Source organism: Lithobates pipiens, unplaced genomic scaffold (genome assembly GCF_037356315.1).
Source record: "Lithobates pipiens isolate NorthernLeopardFrog02 unplaced genomic scaffold, aLitPip1_a1.2 Scaffold_16, whole genome shotgun sequence".
Lineage (NCBI taxonomy): Eukaryota > Metazoa > Chordata > Amphibia > Anura > Ranidae > Lithobates > Lithobates pipiens.
Genome location: NW_027507748.1, coordinates 346,809,132 through 346,828,983, shown reverse-complemented (window position 1 = coordinate 346,828,983; position 19,852 = coordinate 346,809,132). Strand labels below are relative to the sequence as shown.

General features: G+C 46.3%; 1 protein-coding gene across 1 annotated transcript in view; it reads left to right on the top strand.

Moving 5' to 3' along the window:
• MYOM3 (myomesin 3) overlaps window positions 1-19,852 on the top strand; it is a 207,045-nt gene that overhangs the window by 42,955 nt on the left and 144,238 nt on the right. Inside the window, exons 4-5 of the mRNA XM_077481840.1 lie at window positions 10,140-10,299; window positions 11,462-11,619. Of these exons, the coding sequence (XP_077337966.1) occupies window positions 10,140-10,299; window positions 11,462-11,619 (318 nt within the window). The remainder of the gene's footprint in view (window positions 1-10,139; window positions 10,300-11,461; window positions 11,620-19,852) is intronic.

Below are 19,852 nucleotides of genomic sequence, written 5' to 3'. Positions count from 1 at the left end.
TCCAGTGCCTGAAAATTATAGGCACTATGGTAGCGACAATTCCGATGGTGAGGTGGGCACAGTGGAGGATGAGGCCCTTTCAGAAGGGTTTCCTTCATCAATGGTCAGGCAGCAAAACCCAGCTGATTCGGATCACCCTATCCATGAGGAATTCCCTTTCGTGGCGGCTCCAACGGGAAAATCTCTGCAACTGCCATTCCATTCTCCCCATCTCATGGGTCACCATAACAACGGATGCCAGCAACAGAGGCTGGGGCGCCCACTGTCTGGCGGAAGTGGCTCAGGGCACCTGGATTCTCCCCTCCAGAAGGATGGTGTCAAACATCCTGGAGTTAAGGGCAGCCTTTCAAGCTCTGCTAGCCTTTCGGCATCTGATTTCAGGAGCCTCGGTCTTACTCAGGCTAGACAATACCACAGCAGTAGCATACATAAGAAGGCAAGGGGGTACCCGAAGTCTATCCCTTCTCCAGGAGGTGGAACCGATCATGACCTGGGCTCAGAGGAACCTGAAGGATCTGACAGCAACCTATGTTCCAGGGATTCAGAACGTTCAGACAGACTTTCTTTCCCGGATACTTCTGGACAACAACGAGTGGTCTCTTCACGAGGAAGTGTTCAACTGGATCCTGACGATGGGGCTCTCCCCAGAAGTCAACCTGTTTGCCTCTCCCTGCAACAAAAAACTGGAGAAGTATTATTCAAGGTACAGGGATCCTCAAGCCTACGGGGTGGATGCCTTGACGGAGAAATGGTGGTTCCACAGGGCCTATGCCTTTCCACCAACTCCTATCATTCATCAGTTCCTGAGGCGACTCAGGTCAGAGACAGCAGAAGTGATAGCCATAATCCCTTATTGGCCCAACAGACCCTGGTTTCCGCTTCTGATGCTCCTCAGTGTCAGGGATCCAATTCCTTTACCATCCAGACCATACCTTCTGTCTCAAGGGTTGAGATTACATTCTTGCCCGGATCACCTGCGCCTAAAGGCTTGGTTTTTGAAAGGGGACGGTTGAAGGCTTTAGGCTGTCCTGAAGAAGTCATTCCCACTCTTCTTAGTGCATGAAGAAGTAGTACTAACCGGATATATGAGAGAATTTGGGCAAAGTTTGCAGATCACTTGTCTTCAAGGTCCAGTTCCTGTAATACCCTGACAGTCCGGGACGTTTTAAGCTTTTTACAATCAGGATTGGATATCTCCCTTTCGGTTAGTTCTCTCCGGGTCCAGGTATCAGCAATTTCAGATTTTTCTGGAGTCGCATGGGCCAATCATCCCTTGGTCCAACAATTCTTCAAAGGAGCAGTCAGGCTTAGGCCACAAAGGAAGCCTAGATTCCCTAAATGGGACCTTCCATTGGTTCTAGATTTCTTCTCTCAACTTGACAAAACGCTCTCAATCAGAGAATTAACCCTTAAAACCTCTTTTCTGGTAGCCATAACTTCGGCGAAGAGAATCTCCGAAACAGTCTCTAGGCGCAAAGGAACCTTTTCTCACCTTCTTTCCAGATAGGGTAGTCCTAATTCCGATGTTGGGGACAAATCCCAAGGTTACCTCTCTTTTCCATGAAAACCAGGAAATCACTCTTCCTACCTTCAATTCTGCTGGAAGTCCGGATCCACATCCACTCGATTTGGGAGTTACTCTAAAACAATATCTGGATGTTACAGCTTCTTTTCGTCAATCTGACTTCCTCTTCGTGCTATTTAACGGGAAAAATAGAGGCGCTAAGGCCTCCGTTAGATCCATCGCTGCTTGGGTGGTCCAGGCAATCCAATGGGCTTATAGAGAGAAGGGCTTGGCTCCTCCTGAGGTGGTTACAGCTCACTCTACCAGAAGTCTCTCAACCTCATGGGCGGCTTTGCGTCATGTTGTAATCTGCAGAGTGGCCTCCTGGTCTTCAATTCATACCTTCATGTCTCACTATTGTGTTGAGCCAGCATCTTTATCCTCTGTTGATTTTGGTTTGAAAGTCCTGTCAGCTGACAGTGTTAAATAAATCTTTTGTTCAGCATTTTTCCCACCCGGGTGTGTTTTGCGAGTTATTTCCCACACGTTGCTGCCATGTAGTCTGTCAGGAAAATGGAAAATTCCTATCAAAATGCTTACCGTAATTTTCCTTTCCTGATGGACTCCATGGCAGCAGTAGTTCCCTCCCAAATGGCTTGAGTAGACTAGTTAACGAAAACGGCCAGGGGCAGGGAGCAAAGATTTATGGGAGTAGTGTCCTATAGGGTAGTGGAGGCGGGACTTAACCCACACGTTGCTGCCATGGAGTCCCAAAGGAAAGGAAAATTACGGTAAGCATTTTGATAGGAATTTTCCATTTTCCCACCTGCTTTTCAGAGACTTTAGATGTGTTTTTTTTAAATTTAGCCGGGATTGGATGTTTTTCTTTGTAAGAAAAGGCTTCAGGCTTGCCACTTTACCCCATAGCCCAGACATATGAAGATTACAGGTGATTGTTGTCATATGTACCACACAGCCAGTACTTGCCAGAAATTCCTGCAGCTCCTTTAATGTTGCTGTCTCTTGGCAGCCTCCCTGACCAGTTTTCTTCTCGTCTTTTCATCAACTGGAGGGGCGTTCAGTTCTTCGTAATGTCACTGTTGTGCCATATATTCTCCACTTGATGTGACTGTCGTCACTATGTTCCATGGTATATCTAATGCCTTGGAAATTCTTTTGTACCCTTCTCCTGACTGATATTTTTTAACAATGATATCCCTCTGATGCTTTGGAAACTCTCTGTGGACCACGGCTTTTGCTGTAGGATGCGACTAATAAATGTCAGGAAAGACCTACTAGAACAGCTGAACTTTATTTGGGGTTATTTACAGACACTTTAAATGATGGCAGATGTGTACTGACTCCTATTTAACCACCTCAATACAGTGCAGTTACACCCCCTTCCTGACCAGACCAATTTTCAGCTTTCAGTGCTCTCACAGTTTGAATGACAATTACTCAGTCATGCAACACTGTACCCATATGAAACTTGCGGCCTTTTTTCCACACAAATAGAGCTTTCTTTTAGTGGTATTTAATCACTAGTGAGTTTTTTATTTTTTGTGCTATAAATAAAATAAAACGTACATTTTGTGAAAAAAATGCCTTTTTCTTTGTTTCTGTCATAAATTTTTGCTAATTAGTAATTTTTCTTCATACATTTTGGCCAAGATTTATACTGCTACATATCTTTGGTAAAAATAACCCACATTAGTATATATTATTTGGTCTTTGTGAAAGTTATAGAGTCTACAAACTATGGTGCCAATCGCTGAAAATTGATCACATCTGATCAGGCCTTCAGTACATCAGGTTTATCTCATTTCCTGAGACACTAACAAGTCAGGAAAGTACAAATACCCCCCAAATGACCCCTTTTTACAAAGTAGACATTCCAAGGTATTAAGTAAGTAGCATGATGAGTTTTTTTAAGTTGTCATTTTTTCCCACAATTCTTTGCAAAATGAAGATTTTTTTTTATTATTATTTTTTTTTACAAAATTGTCATATTATCAGGTTATTTCTCACACACAGCATATGCATACAACAAATTACACCCCAAAATACATTCTGCTACTCTTCCCGAGTATGGCGATACCACATGTGTGACACTTTTACACAGCCTGGCTACATACAGAGCACCAACATTGATGCAGTACCTTCAGACGTTCTACGAGCAAAAATGACGCATCTCATTTCTCAACCACCTATTACACTTTTGAAGGCCCTGGAGTACCAGGACAATGGAATTGCCCATAAAATTACCCCATTTTGGAAAGCAAACACCCCAACGTATAATCTGTGAGGCATAATGAGTCTTTTGAATGGTTAATTTTTTTCCAGAAGTTTTTGGAATATGTGGAAAAAAATTAAACCGCATTTTTTTTTACACAAAATTGTCAATTTATAAGATATTTCTAACACATAGCATGTATATAGCAAAAATTACAACCCAAAACACATTCTGCTACTCCTCCCGAGTATGGCGATACCACATGTGTATGACTTTTACACAGCCTGGCAACATAGAGAGGCCGAACATTGAAGTAGTACGTTCAGGCGTTCTAGGAGCATAAATGACACATCTCATTTCATTCCTACCCATCACACTTTTGAAGGTCCTTGATAACCATGACAGTGAAATTACCCACAAAATGACCCCATTTTGGAAAGCAAACACCCGAACGTATATTCTATGAAACATGGGCTGCAAATAGGTACTGGGGTACTCTGATGGGCTGGAGATAGATACTCTGGTACTCTGATGGCCTGGTGACAGGTACTCGGGTACTCTGATGGCCTGGTGACAGGTACTCGGGTACTCTGATGGCCTGGTGACAGGTACTCGGGTACTCTGATGGCCTGGTGACAGGTACTTGGGTACTCTGATGGCCTGGTGACAGGTACTCGGGGTACTCTGATGGCCTGATGACAGGTACTCGGGTACTATGATGGCCTGGTGACAGGTACTCGGGTACTCTGATGGCCTGGTGACAGGTACTCTGATGGCTTGGTGACTGGTATTTGGGTACTCTGAAGGGCGGTGAACGGTACTCATATGGACTGTGACAGGTACTCGGGTACTGAGATGAACTGTGACAGGTACTGAGATGAACTGTGACAGGTACTCGGATGCTCAGATGAACTGTGACAGGTACTCGGATACTCAAATGAACTGTGACAGGTACTCGGGTACTTAGATGAACTGTGACAGGTACTCAGGTACTCAGATGAACTGTGACAGGTACTCAGGTACTCAGATGAACTGTGACAGGTACTCAGGTACTCAGATGAACTGTGACAGGTACTCGGGTACTCAGATGAACTGTGACAGGTACTCGGGTACTCTGATGGGCTGTGACAGGTACTCGGGTACTCTGATGGGCTGTGACAGGTACTCGGGTACTCTGATGGGCTGTGACAGCTACTCGGGTACTTTGATGGGCTGTGACAGGTACTCGGGTACTTTGATGGGCTGTGACAGGTACTCGGGTACACTGTTGGACCGTGACAGATACTTGGGTACCATGATGGACTGTAACAGGTACTCGGGTACTCTGATGGACTGTGACAGGTACTCGGGTACCCTGGTGGACTGTGACAGGTACTCGGGTACCCTGATGGACTGTGACAGGTACTCGGGTACTCTGATGGACTGTGACAGGTACTCGGGTACTATGATGGCCTGGTGACAGGTACTCGGGTACTCTGATGGCCTGGTGACAGGTACTCTGATGGCTTGGTGACTGGTATTTGGGTACTCTGAAGGGCGGTGACAGGTACTCATATGGACTGTGACAGGTACTCGGGTACTGAGATGAACTGTGACAGGTACTCAGATGAACTGTGACAGGTACTCGGATGCTCAGATGAACTGTGACAGGTACTCGGATACTCAGATGAACTGTGACAGGTACTCGGGTACTCAGATGAACTGTGACAGGTATTCGGGTACTGAGATGAACTGTGACAGGTACTTGGGTACTCAGATGGACTGGGACAGGTACTCGGGTACTCAGATGGACTGGGACAGGTACTCTGGTACTCTGATGGGCTGTGACAGGTACTCGGGTACTCTGATGGGCTGTGACAGGTACTCGGGTACTCTGATGGGCTGTGACAGCTACTCGGGTACTTTGATGGGCTGTGACAGGTACTCGGGTACTTTGATGGGCTGTGACAGGTACTCGGGTACATTGTTGGACCGTGACAGATACTTGGGTACCATGATAGACTGTGACAGGTACTCGGGTACTCTGATGGACTGTGACAGGTACTCGGGTACCCTGATGGACTGTGACAGGTACGCGGGTACCCTGATGGACTGTGACAGGTACTCGGGTACTCTGATGGACTGTGACAGGTACTCGGGTACTATGATGGCCTGGTGACAGGTACTCGGGTACTCTGATGGCCTGGTGACAGGTACTCTGATGGCTTGGTGACTGGTATTTGGGTACTCTGAAGGGCGGTGACAGGTACTCATATGGACTGTGACAGGTACTCGGGTACTGAGATGAACTGTGACAGGTACTCAGATGAACTGTGACAGATACTCGGATGCTCAGATGAACTGTGACAGGTACTCGGATACTCAGATGAACTGTGACAGGTACTCGGGTACTTAGATGAACTGTGACAGGTACTCAGGTACTCAGATGAACTGTGACAGGTACTCAGGTACTCAGATGAACTGTGACAGGTACTCAGGTACTCATATGAACTGTGACAGGTACTCGGGTACTCAGATGAACTGTGACAGGTACTCGGGTACTCAGATGAACTGTGACAGGTACTCGGGTACTCAGATGAACTGTGACAGGTACTCGGGTACTGAGATGAACTGTTACAGGTACTCGGGTACTCAGATGGACTGGGACAGGTACTCGGGTACTCAGATGGACTGGGACAGGTACTCGGGTACTCAGATGAACTGTGACAGGTACTCGGGTACTCTGATGGGCTGTGACAGGTACTCGGGTACTCTGATGGGCTGTGACAGGTACTCGGGTACTCTGATGGGCTGTGACAGCTACTCGGGTACTTTGATGGGCTGTGACAGGTACTCGGGTACTTTGATGGGCTGTGACAGGTACTCGGGTACTTTGATGGGCTGTGACAGGTGCTCGGGTACACTGTTGGACCGTGACAGATACTTGGGTACCATGATGGACTGTGACAGGTACTCGGGTACTCTGATGGACTGTGACAGGTACTCGGGTACCCTGATGGACTGTGACAGGTACTCGGGTACCCTGATGGACTGTGACAGGTACTCGGGTACTCTGATGGACTGTGACAGGTACTCGGGTACTTTGATGGACCGTGACAGGTACTCGGGTACTCTGATGGACCGTGACAGGTGCTCAGGTGCCCTGATGTGCCGTGACAGGTACTCGGGTACTCTGATGGGCCGTGACAGGTACTCGGGTACTCTGATGGGCTGTGACAGGTACTCGGGTACTCTGATGGGCCGTGACAGGTACTCAGGTACTCTGAGGTGCGGTGACAGGTACTCGGGTACTCTGATGGGCTGGGACAGGTACTCGGGTACTCTGATGGGCTGGGACAGGTACTCGGGTACTCTGATGGACTGTGACAGGTACTCGGGTACTCTGATGGACTGTGACAGGTACTCGGGTACTCAGATGGACTGGGACAGGTACTCGGGTACTCTGATTGGCTGTGACAGGTACTCAAATACTCTGATGGACTGTGACAGGTACTCTGATGGACTGTGATTGACAGGTACTATGAGGGGTGGTGGCAGATCCTCTTTATTGGGGGGGGCAATCAGTGTGATTGGTGTACACTAGGCGGTAATGAGATGTTACCGCAATCTCCTCCTCACACACGATCGGTGTGTGAGGAGGAGAACAACCCGGTAACATCTCGTTACCGCGGTTTGTTTACATTTTAGTGATCGGCTGTGAAAGGATCACAGCCGATCACGTGGGTAAACAGCCGGCCAATGGCTGTTTACCAGCGTCGGTGACGAGCAGTGTTCCCGGGGAACACGCCGCCACCGACGTGCACGCGCAGTGCGCTCGCGAACGCGCGCATGCGCCGTGCACAGCCGGGGTGTGACCATCTGTGATCGGTCGTGACTTCATCATGGCCGATCACGTGGTAAACAGCCATAACCAATGGCTGTTCACCCCCTTCGGTGGCGAGCGGTGTCTCCGTGACACGCCGCCACCGAAGAAACAGGGATGTGCGTGCACGATCACGCTCATTCCCTGTTTAAACGGGAGGCCAATAGGTGCGCCGCCTGGCCGTCATTTGACGGCCGGCGGTCAGCAACCAGTTAAGATGAGTTTGAATGTCATTGCTTAATTCTGAACACCGCTACATCCCAATTTAAAAGAGAGCGTGCATACTTATGCAACCACATAATTTTATTTTTTTATTTTTACTTCCACCTCCTAAAAGATTTGTTTCTCAATTGAGTTGTGCAGTTTATAGGTCACATTAAAGGTGGAAAAAGTTCTGAAAGAATTTATCTTTGTCTCATTTTTTTACATCACAGAAACTTGACATTTTAACAGGGGTGTGTAGACTTTTTATATCCACTGTACTACAGCCATGAAGGCATGTGTACTGTACTCTAGCGCTAGTATCAAAAAAGTGGGACCTCTGAGGTACAAAATTTGTTCTAAATTAAAATTATTATTTCATTAGTTCATCTAAAATGTAGTATTTTTACATAACATCTTTTACATATTATACACAACTATAAAATTCAATATTGACAGTAAAGGCCCATACACACGATCAGACTTTTTGACAACAAACATGCAAATTAGCTGTTTTGGAGCAACATCCGACTGTGTGTACGCTCCATCGGACAAACTTTTTTGGTTTTCATCGGACTTTTGTTGGCTGTGCGAACGGACAAACTTTCTGGCAACAAAAGTCCGATGAAGCAAAGTCTGATCGTGTGTACAGAAAACCATAGGACTTTTGTACAAAGTACAAACAGGCATGCTCAGAACCAATGCAAAAGATCAGACAACAATACAGAAGTTGACCAAAGGTGGCAGTAGAGAGCAGAAAAACCACGTGGTTTGGTGAAAGTTGGCTGAAAAAGTCCTGCTGTGTGTATGCAATACAAGTTCAGGGCCGACGCCCTTTGTACAAAAATCCAAGGGAAAGTTTGTACAAAGTCCTATCGTGTGTATGAGGCTTAAGATGTATCTTGTTCACATATGACGATCTTAGACATTTACTTGACCTAGTCCACTTCCTCAGGAGCCAATGATACACAATTTGTAGAGCAAACGATCTAGATAGAATAACAATCTGTCAGTAATCACTTTTCATCAATTAATAATTATACCATCACCCATTATATTGACATGTTCACCCAATGTGTGCATAGACCCATGAGAAGGGGAGCAAGGTCTGTCAGTAGGGGCAACCTACACCCTCCAGGCCCTCCAGACCAATGAACCTCTTCTCCAAAACCTGCACAAGAGTTAATAAAAATATAATAAGCGCTGCTTTACATATGGCCGTTAGGCCTATTCAGACTGTGAGTATATATTACCTTAATAATGTGGCGTCACATCATTAAGGTAATATATACTCACAGGGTGTAGGCATGGGAGGGTGTCCATCTGCCCCTACTGATGGACCTTTCTCCCCTTCTCATGGGTCTATGCATGCATTGGGTGAACATGTCAATATAATGAGTTGTGGTATAAATATTAATTGATGAAACGTGATTACTGACTGATTGTTATTCTATCTAGATTGTTTGCTGTAGAAATTGTGTATCATTGGCTCCTGAGGAAGTGAACTTGGTCCAGGAAACATGTTGAGCCTCTAAGATCATCATATGTCAACAAGATAGATCATACTGTCAATATTGACTTTTACGGTTGTGTATAATGTTATGTAAAATTTTATGTGCAAACACTACATTTTTGATGAACAAATAAAATAAGATTTAAATATATAGAACAAATGTTGTGCCTCTAAAGTCCCACTTTTTTTATACTATTATGTTTCAAGGCACTAGATTATATATAGAGATGTGGCATTCATATCTCGCAAATTATTTTTGGGTTTGGCGTATCTAGTGTATATGATTGGCTATGTAGGTTTAGAAACTCTAAGGTGCAGAAACAACAGATAAGTTTTATCAAATGCGAGGGAATGCCATATCTGCACACACCCCTCTGCATCACATTGCCACAGTCTACCTGTAGTCTCCTGTTCTGCATAATTCATGTTTAAAGACTGTCCCCCCTTCCTGTGCTTCCCCACATGAGGGGGACTTGTTCAGATTTTGCATCAGCTTATAGCTTTTACTTGCATCTCTTTGTCTGAGCTTAGATTTTATATCAACAAACTTTTTGTGGTGCATCAAAAAAAAAATTAATAGACATATTTGCAGATATTATTATTCCTCTTATTATAATTCTGTCTCCCCATCAATGTATTCTGTACCGACTGACTAAGAATGAATGCCATTTTTATGATGCACAAGCTTTTTATGGTGCATTATAAAAATGTTTTTAAAAGACATATCAAATCATGTATTTGCAGATATTATTATCCCTTTTTTTATAATTCTCTTTCCCTATCATTGTATTCTGTACCTACTGACCAATAATGAATGCCATTGCAGTTATCACATACCAAAATGTGATGTGAAAGACATGTGGTTCGAAACTAGGGAGCAAAGAAAAGGTGGATTCCGGAATGATATGGAGAAGATGGAAGTCATGGTGCTCCAGGCCTGCAGAGCCTTACGTGTAAGGACTGATCGCAAAGCCTCATATAGGAGGGTATGTCCTTATTACTCATTTTACATAGTTACATAGTAGGCGAGGTTGAAAAAAAGACACCAATCCATCAAGTCCAACCTATGCGTGTGATTATGCGTCAGTATTACACTGTATATCCCTGTATGTTGGGGTCGTTCAGGTGCTTATCTAATAGTTTCTTGAAACTATTGATGCCTGCCCGCTGAGAACACCGCATGTAGAAGGAAATTCCACATCCTTGCCGCTCTTACAGTAAAGAACCCTCTACGAGTGGCCACGAGTCTTGTTAAACTCCCTTCCACAAAAAAGTTTTATCTCTATTGTGGGGTCACCAATATGGTATTTGTATATTGAAATCATATCCCCTCTCAAGCGTCTCTTCTGCAGAGAGAATAAGTCTCGTGCTCGCAACCTTTCCTCATAACTAATATCCTCCAGACCCTTTATTAGCTTTGTTGCCCATCTCTGTACTCGCTCCATTTCCAGTACATCCTTCCTGAGGACTGGTGCCCAGAACTGGACAGCATACTCTAGGTGCGGCCAGAATTATTTGTGTGATAATTGTATTGCCCTGCTTGCATGTCACTGTGGAACACATTAAATATGCTACCCCTGGTGAGCTTACCTCTAACGAACAGTGCAGGATAAGTTTGAGCAATAAGCAGCTAATATAATTAAAACCAATTTAAAAAAGTCCTTATTTTGGAAAAGTAGCTAACTTCCTTTAAATTTAGGAAGATAGATGTATTGCAAGCAGCATATTTTTAATTTTTCATATTTTTCATAAAATGTATCATTTTAAAAATCTCCTTGGGTATGTTTTGTGGCATTTTATGTAAACTGGGCTAGAGGAGTTCATCCTTTGAATTTGAAATCTATCTTGCTTTACACACCAGTAATGCCGCGTATACACGACCCGTTTTCACGACAGAATAGACTCTGAAGGTTCCACTGAAACTGTAGTGTGTACACACGATCACACCAAAAGTCTGATCGTCAAGAACGCGGTGACGTACAACATGTACGACGGGACTAGAAAAAGGAAGTTGACTTACTGTAGATTTAGAAGCATGTTAAAATATTTAAATGCATGGCTAATCCAAAAATGTTTTTGTCTATTGTGGTTATGCCGAGTGCAGAGAAATCAAATGACCACAACGGTGTGTTTGTTAACTATGTGCAGGCTGATGAGAAATCCAGACAAATGAAAGAGTTCAGAGAGCTGTGTGCAAGACGAGCACCTATGTTCTGGATCCCGCTCAGGGCGCATTGTGTGTGGGAACGGATGTCTGTCACGCTAGCGTGCACCGTAATGGGCACACCTAGGCCATCTGTACAGTGGTAAGACAATTCCACGCATGTTTACTAATGCATTTACACTGTGCTAACAATACGCTACTAGGAATGTTTTTGTGTCTGCACCGCTTTTTCCTCTAAGCATCATTTTCAACAAGGCAAGAAGAACTAGACTCAGACTTCTCATAGGTATATCATGTGCACCTGTCTATGTATACAGGTACTATGGATCTGCATTGAATCCAAAATTAGATATAACATTCAGTGAATCCAATCAGTAATAAAAGCTTGTCTCTTTATTGAGCAGATGAAGCTAAACACAAATGGAGAACAGAAATGACTGTGTGTCTTTTATTTATTATAGGTACTTATATAGCGCCATCAATTTACACAGTGCTTTGCATACAGTATATACTGTACATTCACATCAGTTCCTGCCCTCAAGGAGCTTACAATCTAAGGTCCCTAACGCACATTCATACATGTAAATACTAGGGCCAATGTAGACAGCAACCAATTAACTTACCAGCATGTATTTGGAGTGGGGGAGGAAACCGGAGCACCCGGAGGAAACCCACACAGGCACAGGGAGAACATGTAAACTCCAGCCAGGTCGTGCAGTGGTTGCGTTTTGAATCGATGACCCTAGTGCTGCTAGGCGGAAATAAAATAAAATGTATAAATCAATTAATATGTGCACTCATACTAACATGATTATTTTGTTTTGTAAAAAAAAAAAACAATATCATTAGATTGCTACATATACTCTGCAATGGCAGATTTGACACCCAAAAACCTAATATGACATTTACGCATTCTGTAATTAGAGGGAGATTATCGTTTAAATTATCGATCGATTTGAAAGTGTTTATTTTGTTAAATTTTCTAATCATGTGTACTATTGTAGTCTTTAGCGTCTTCCTGCCCGGCGGCCGAGCTGGGCAGTGCGGCTCTCATTCCGGGTGGACGTCATATGATGGCTCTCCAGAACGACCGCTCTTGCACGCATCACGGTGATCGTGGTGTGGTGTGTCAGTCTGACACACCGTTACACCGATCTCGGTAAAGAGCCTCTGACGGAGCAGCCATGTCCAATCATGGCTCATCGCGATGTAAACAGGAAGAGCCATTGATCGGATGCCAATAACGCCATCCAATGTATACAATCCATATGTGCATATTATGTGCATTTTATTGCATTCGGCACATCACAACATCATGTCCCTAGCATTCTCTTCAGAGACAGCTTACCTGTCAGACTGTGAGATGATCTGGTTTTGTTGGAATTAATCACAAATGCAATTAGCCCACTTTGCTTTAGGTCTTGGGATTAAAGCAAACCAGGTCTGCTATTTCATACACATCATCAAAGGGATTTTTTTTAGATTTTAAGTTTTTGTGACGCCAATGTGAACATTAGGCCCTTTTCACACTGGGGTGAGTGTGTCGGCGGTAAAACCCGCTATTTTTGCCGGCGCTTTACCTCCAATTTCGCTGCGCTTTTCGGCACTCCGCTAGCAGCCGATAAAGGGTTAAAACCACTGCAAATCACTGCAAAGCAGTGCTATGCTGGCGGTATAGCCATGTTGCCCTATTGATTTCAATGGGCAGGAGCGGCGAAGGAGCGGTGTGTACACCGCTCCTTCACCGCTCCAAAGATGCTGCTAGCAGGACTTTTTTTAGTGTCCTGCCAGTGCACCGCTCCAGTGTGAAAGCCCTCGGGGGGTTCACACTGGAGACACAGCAGCGGCTCTTTCAGGGCGCTTTGCCTGTGCTATTTTTAGTGCTGTAACGCCTGCAAAGTTCCTCCCCAGAGTGAAAGGGGTCTAAATGTATACATTACCTAAAATGTATATTTTAGATTTGGCATGGCTGCTATTAAAGTAATAATAACATTTTATTAAAAAAAAATTTAAATAACAAACATGTTATACTTACCTGCTCTGTGTAATGATTTTGACCAGAGCAGCCCAAATTCTCCTTTTCTCAGTTTCCCACTCCGACACTGTCCGCTCCTCCCCTATGCTGAGTGCTGCCCCATAGAAAGTCACTTACTATGGAAGAACTCATGCGTGCTTGCTCCTGAGCTGACTATGTGTGTCCATTGACACACAGAGCGGGGCTCAGTCCCAACCCCCCACTCCCTCTTTTCTGGCTGTGATTGACAACAACAGGACCCAGTGGCTCCAACCAATCCAATCCATTCTTATACTTCAATCTTTACCAGTCATATTGTATGTTAAACTGCAATACTCCTACTACTGCCAATTTACTTTTATGTCTTTATTGTTCCTAACCATACTAAGCGACAATATATTCAGATTTGTCTTCCTGAACCACTTCCCGACTGGTGCATTCTGATGTACGTCGGCAGAATGGCACGGTCAGGCAAATGGGCGTACAGGTATGTCCCTTTAAATTTGCTGGCACCGCCGGTGGCATCGCGTGTGTATCAGTCAGGACCTTCGTGAGTCTGATTGCGGATCCCGCGCCCTCGATCGCCTCGGGGATACCCGCGATCGTCTCGCAGGGAGGAAGAACGGGGACATGCTAACGTAAACAAGCATCTCCCAGTTCTGCCTAGTGATAGTGTCACTGATCTCTGCTCCCTGTCATCGGCAGCAGAGATCAGTGACATGTCACACACAGCCACGCCCCCCCCCCCCCACAGTTAGAAACACGTCCCAGGACACACTTAACCCCTACACTGCCCCCCAGTGTTTAACCCCTTCACTGCCAGTGTCATTTACACAGGAATCAGTGCATTTATATAGCACTGATTGCTATATAAATGACAATGGTCCCAAAAATGTGTCAAAAATGTCTGATGTGTCTGCCATAATGTCGCAGTCATGATAAAAATCGCTGATCGCCGCCATTACTAGTAAAAAAAAGTTATTAATAAAAATGCCATTAAACTATCCCCTTTTTGTAAACGAAATAACTTTTAGGCAAACCAATCAATAAACGCTTATTGCGATTTTTTTTTACCAAAAATATGTAGAAGAATATGTATCGGCCTAAACTGAGGAAAAAACATTTTTTTATATATTTTTGGGGGATATTTATTATAGCAAAATGTAAAAAATTGTGCATTTTTTTCAAAATTGTCATTCTTTTTTTGTTTATAGCGCAAAAAATAAAAACCGCAGGGGTGATCATATACCACCAAAAGAAATCTCTATTTGTGGGGAAAAAAGGAAGTCACTTTTGTTTTGGAGCCACGTCGCACGACCACGCAATTGTCAGTTAAAGCGACGCAGTGCCGAATCGCAAAAAAGTGGTCTGGTCTTTGGCCAGCAAAATGGTCTGGGGCTTAAGTGGTTAAAAGAAAAGTGGTTTAAATCATACTTCTCTAGGTGGATGCAGCATAGATCCAATTCCTATATCTGTTGACCACCGGCTCTAGCACTGGAAACCGAGTTATAAAACTCGGAGAATAATTTGTTGAGCCCCTTCTCTTTGTGCCTTAAACACATGCTTATTTTGTTCCTTGGTTATTCCAGTCCTGGTTCTGTTTCTTGACCAGTAAGGGCTGGGGGGGAAAGCAGATGGACGAGGAATGTGCTACAGCTCAATCATTATCCAGTTACAAGTTATGGTCGGCCCTCACCCAGATCACATTTTCCAACAATAGGGTAGTCTACAGAGAGACAGAGAGGTGTAGTATCAGCATATGTTGTCTGGCAAGGTTGATTGAATCACAAAACTGACTGAGAAGGATTAGTAATTTTTTGGCGGGTAAGACAGTTTGCATACAGTATACACTATGTATTTTAACATTGCAACTTGTAAAGTACATATGCAGAGCTATAGACACAACAAAAATTAAAAAAAAATATAATAAAACTAAATACAGTGCAACAGTTTGCATTAGATGCAAATTATTACATTTCACCTATATTCAATATGCATCAACAAGCAATCAGTTATAACTGTCAACATTTCTAAAGTCATCTAAAATGCATATTTTTCTGCTGTAACTACCTACTGTATATATACTGTTTATTCTCAATACTAGCTCACTACTCTTATGCCCCATACACACGATCAGACATTCCAACCACAAAATCCGTCAGATTTTTTCCGACGAATTTTGTTCGAAACTTGTGTTGCATACACATGGTCGCACAAAGTTCGTTCTGAACGAGGTGACGTCAAACGCGTACGTCGGGACTATAAACAGGCCAGTAGCCAATAGCTTTCATCTCTTAGTTTATTTTGAGCATGTGTGGCACTTTGTCCGTCGAAATTGTCTACACACGATTAGTGATGGACGAACTTCCGACGGGACGTTTCGCGAACGCGAAACGCGAACGGACACAAACGTTCGCGAAAACGACCGTTCGCCGCGGGCTCCATTGACTTCAATGGGAGGCGAATTTCGCAAACCTTTAGGTCGAATTTGCGGCCACGGGGTAATTATTAGGGGGTAGCACGTAGTCCCACCACCTGGACAATAGCATAATACATGTATGAGGTGAATTTGGGATCGATAACTACAAGCATTTTTTTTTTATTTGGGAAATTGTTCTGACAATTCAGGACTATGGAGCTAATGAAGGCAATGGAGGAGAGGGAAGGTCAGGGACCAGGGTAGGCAAACAAGAGGGTGCAGGAGATACAGAGCACTGACAGCAGCACCGTAATACAGAGCACTGACATCAGCACCGTGACATACAGCGCTGACAGCAGCTCCGTGACATACAGCGCTGACAGCAGCTCCGTGACATACAGCGCTGACAGCATCTCCGTGACATACAGCGCTGACAGCAGCTCCGTGACATACAGCGCTGACAGCAGCTCCGTGACATACAGCGCTGACAGCAGCACCGTGACATACAGCGCTGACAGCAGCTCCGTGACATACAGCGCTGACAGCAGCTCCGTGACATACAGCGCTGACAGCAGCTCCGTGACATACAGCACTGACAGCAGCTCCGTGACATACAGCGCTGACAGCAGCTCCGTGACATACAGCGCTGACAGCAGCACCGTGACATACAGCGCTGACAGCAGCTCCGTGACATACAGCGCTGACAGCAGCTCCGTGACATACAGCACTGACAGCAGCTCCGTGACATACAGCGCTGACAGCAGCTCCGTGACATACAGCGCTGACAGCAGCACCGTGACATACAGCGCTGACAGCAGCTCCGTGACATACAGCGCTGACAGCAGCTCCGTGACATACAGCGCTGACAGCAGCTCCGTGACATACAGCGCTGACAGCAGCTCCGTGACATACAGCGCTGACAGCAGCTCCGTGACATACAGCGCTGACAGCAGCTCCGTGACATACAGCGCTGACAGCAGCTCCGTGACATACAGCGCTGACAGCAGCACCGTGACATACAGCGCTGACAGCAGCTCCGTGACATACAGCGCTGACAGCAGCACCGTGACATACAGCGCTGACAGCAGCTCCGTGACATACAGCGCTGACAGCAGCTCCGTGACATACAGCACTGACAGCAGCTCCGTGACATACAGCGCTGACAGCAGCTCCGTGACATACAGCGCTGACAGCAGCACCGTGACATACAGCGCTGACAGCAGCTCCGTGACATACAGCGCTGACAGCAGCTCCGTGACATACAGCGCTGACAGCAGCTCCGTGACATACAGCGCTGACAGCAGCTCCGTGACATACAGCGCTGACAGCAGCTCCGTGACATACAGCGCTGACAGCAGCTCCGTGACATACAGCGCTGACAGCAGCTCCGTGACATACAGCGCTGACAGCAGCACCGTGACATACAGCGCTGACAGCAGCTCCGTGACATACAGCGCTGACAGCAGCTCCGTGACATACAGCGCTGACAGCAGCACCGTGACATACAGCGCTGACAGCAGCTCCGTGACATACAGCGCTGACAGCAGCTCCGTGACATACAGCGCTGACAGCAGCTCCGTGACATACAGCGCTGACAGCAGCTCCGTGACATACAGCGCTGACAGCAGCTCCGTGACATACAGCGCTGACAGCAGCTCCGTGACATACAGCGCTGACAGCAGCTCCGTGACATACAGCGCTGACAGCAGCTCCGTGACATACAGCGCTGACAGCAGCTCCGTGACATACAGCGCTGACAGCAGCTCCGTGACATACAGCGCTGACAGCAGCTCCGTGACATACAGCGCTGACAGCAGCTCCGTGACATACAGCGCTGACAGCAGCTCCGTGACATACAGCGCTGACAGCAGCACCGTAAGCAGCCCCAGGAGGAAGTCAGCACAGCACAGGGATGGTGTGATCCCCTCATAATAAGAACCCCCAGGAGGAAGTCAGCACAGCACAGGGATGGTGGGAGCCCCTCATAATAAGAACACCCAGGAGGAAGTCAGCACAGCACAGGGATGGTGGGAACCCCTCATAATAAGCAGCCCCAGTAGAAATATGACACCGCTCAACCTCTTCAAAGAGGAGGGTAGGGGCATATAGTACGGTGTGCTTTTTTGGGTCAGGGAAGTGAGCCAAATGAATTAAGAAGGTCTGTGTGCTTGATTCCAAAAATTGTTTATAGACATATACATGGTCTACTGATCACATGTGTTGAATTCCTCCGAGATCCATGCCTCATTCATTTTTAGAAATGTGAGGTAGTTAACACTGTGGTGAGCTAGGCGAGTACGCTTATCGGTCACAATCCCCCCTGCTGCGCTGAACGTCCTTTCGGACAGGACACTGGATGAGGGGCAAGCCAACAGTTCGATTGCAAATTGGGCAAGCTCTGGCCAGAGGTCAAGCCTGCCCACCCAGTAGTCTAGGGGTTCATCACTCCTCAGAGCGTCCACATCGGCCGTTAACCCAATGTAGTCGGACACCTGACGGTCTAGGCGTTCCCTGATGCTGGATCCGGATGACACCTGTCGATGGGTCGGCTGAAAGAATGACCTCATATCCGAAGTCACCAACACATCTTCAAACCGGCCTCTTCTTGCAGGCGCTGTTGGATTGGTACCCGCAAATCCTTCTCTGGGAGTGGGAATTGCTCCTCTGCCAGCGCACGCAAAAGCAGAATGCAGCATTTCTCGAAGCAAGGCCTGGAAGTGCTGCATTCTGACAGCCCTCTGCGACGGCGGTAACATTTCCGCCATTTTGTGTTTGTACCGGGGGTCTAAGTACGTTGCCACCCAGTACTGGTCCTTGACCCTCATGCTTTTTATACGGGGGTCCCTATTAAAACACTGGAGCATGAAGGCCCCCATTTGCACTAAAGTGGAAGCGGTGTGGTGGCCTGGCTCCTGCTCATCATCCAGGATAATGTCGTCCTCTTCATTCTCCTCTCCCCATCCTCGCACAACAGGGATCCCAGAAAGGTTTAAAGCATGCTCTTCTTGCTCCTGCTCATCCGCCCCGGCACCATCCTCCTCTGACTCCTCATCAGACTCCTGTTGTTGACTTGTCTCAGATAGAGTAGCCCCCCCTGGGAATTCATCCAGCATTGCGACTTCCTCATCTTCCCGCTCCTGCTCCTCCACAGCCTGATCAATGACACGACGCAATGCACGCTCCAGAAAGAAGGCATAAGGTACCATGTCACTGATGGCGCCATGGCTGCGACTGACCAGTTTGGTGATCTCCTCAAATGGCCGCAGAAGTCTGCATGTGTCGCGCATGAGCAGCCACTGGCGCGGTGAAAAAAAACCCAGCTCCCCAGAACCGTTTCTTTCGCAGAGTTCATACAGGTAGACGTTAACTGCACGTTTCTGCTGGAGCAGCCTATCAAGCATATAGAAGGTTGAGTTCCATCGCGTCGGGCAATCGCAAATAAGACGTCTGACCGGCAGATGGTGTCGCCGCTGAATGTCAGCAAGGCGAGCCATGGCCGTGTAAGATCTTCTGAAATGGGCCGAGATTTTCCTTGCCTGCCGCAAGATGTCCTGGACCCCAGGGTATTTGACAAGGAATCGCTGCACGACCAAGTTTAAGACGTGTGCCATGCACGGCACGTGCGTGATTTTGCCCTGTTTCAATGCGCTAAGCAGATTGGCACCGTTGTCACACACCACTTTACCAACTGTCAAATTGAGCGGTGTTAGCCACTCATCTGCCTGTGAACGCAAAGCTGAAAGGAGTGCCGGGCCAGTGTGGCTCTTTGCTTCCAGGCACAACAGACGCAGCACGGCATGGCAACGTCTCACCTGGCATGTGGAATAGGTTCTGGGGAGCTTGGGCGGTGCAGTGGAAGAGACGCTAGCAGCGGAAAAGGAGGAGGCAGCTGAGGAGGAGAGGGAGGAGGATGGAGTAGGAGGAGGAGAAGAAGAGTCAGGC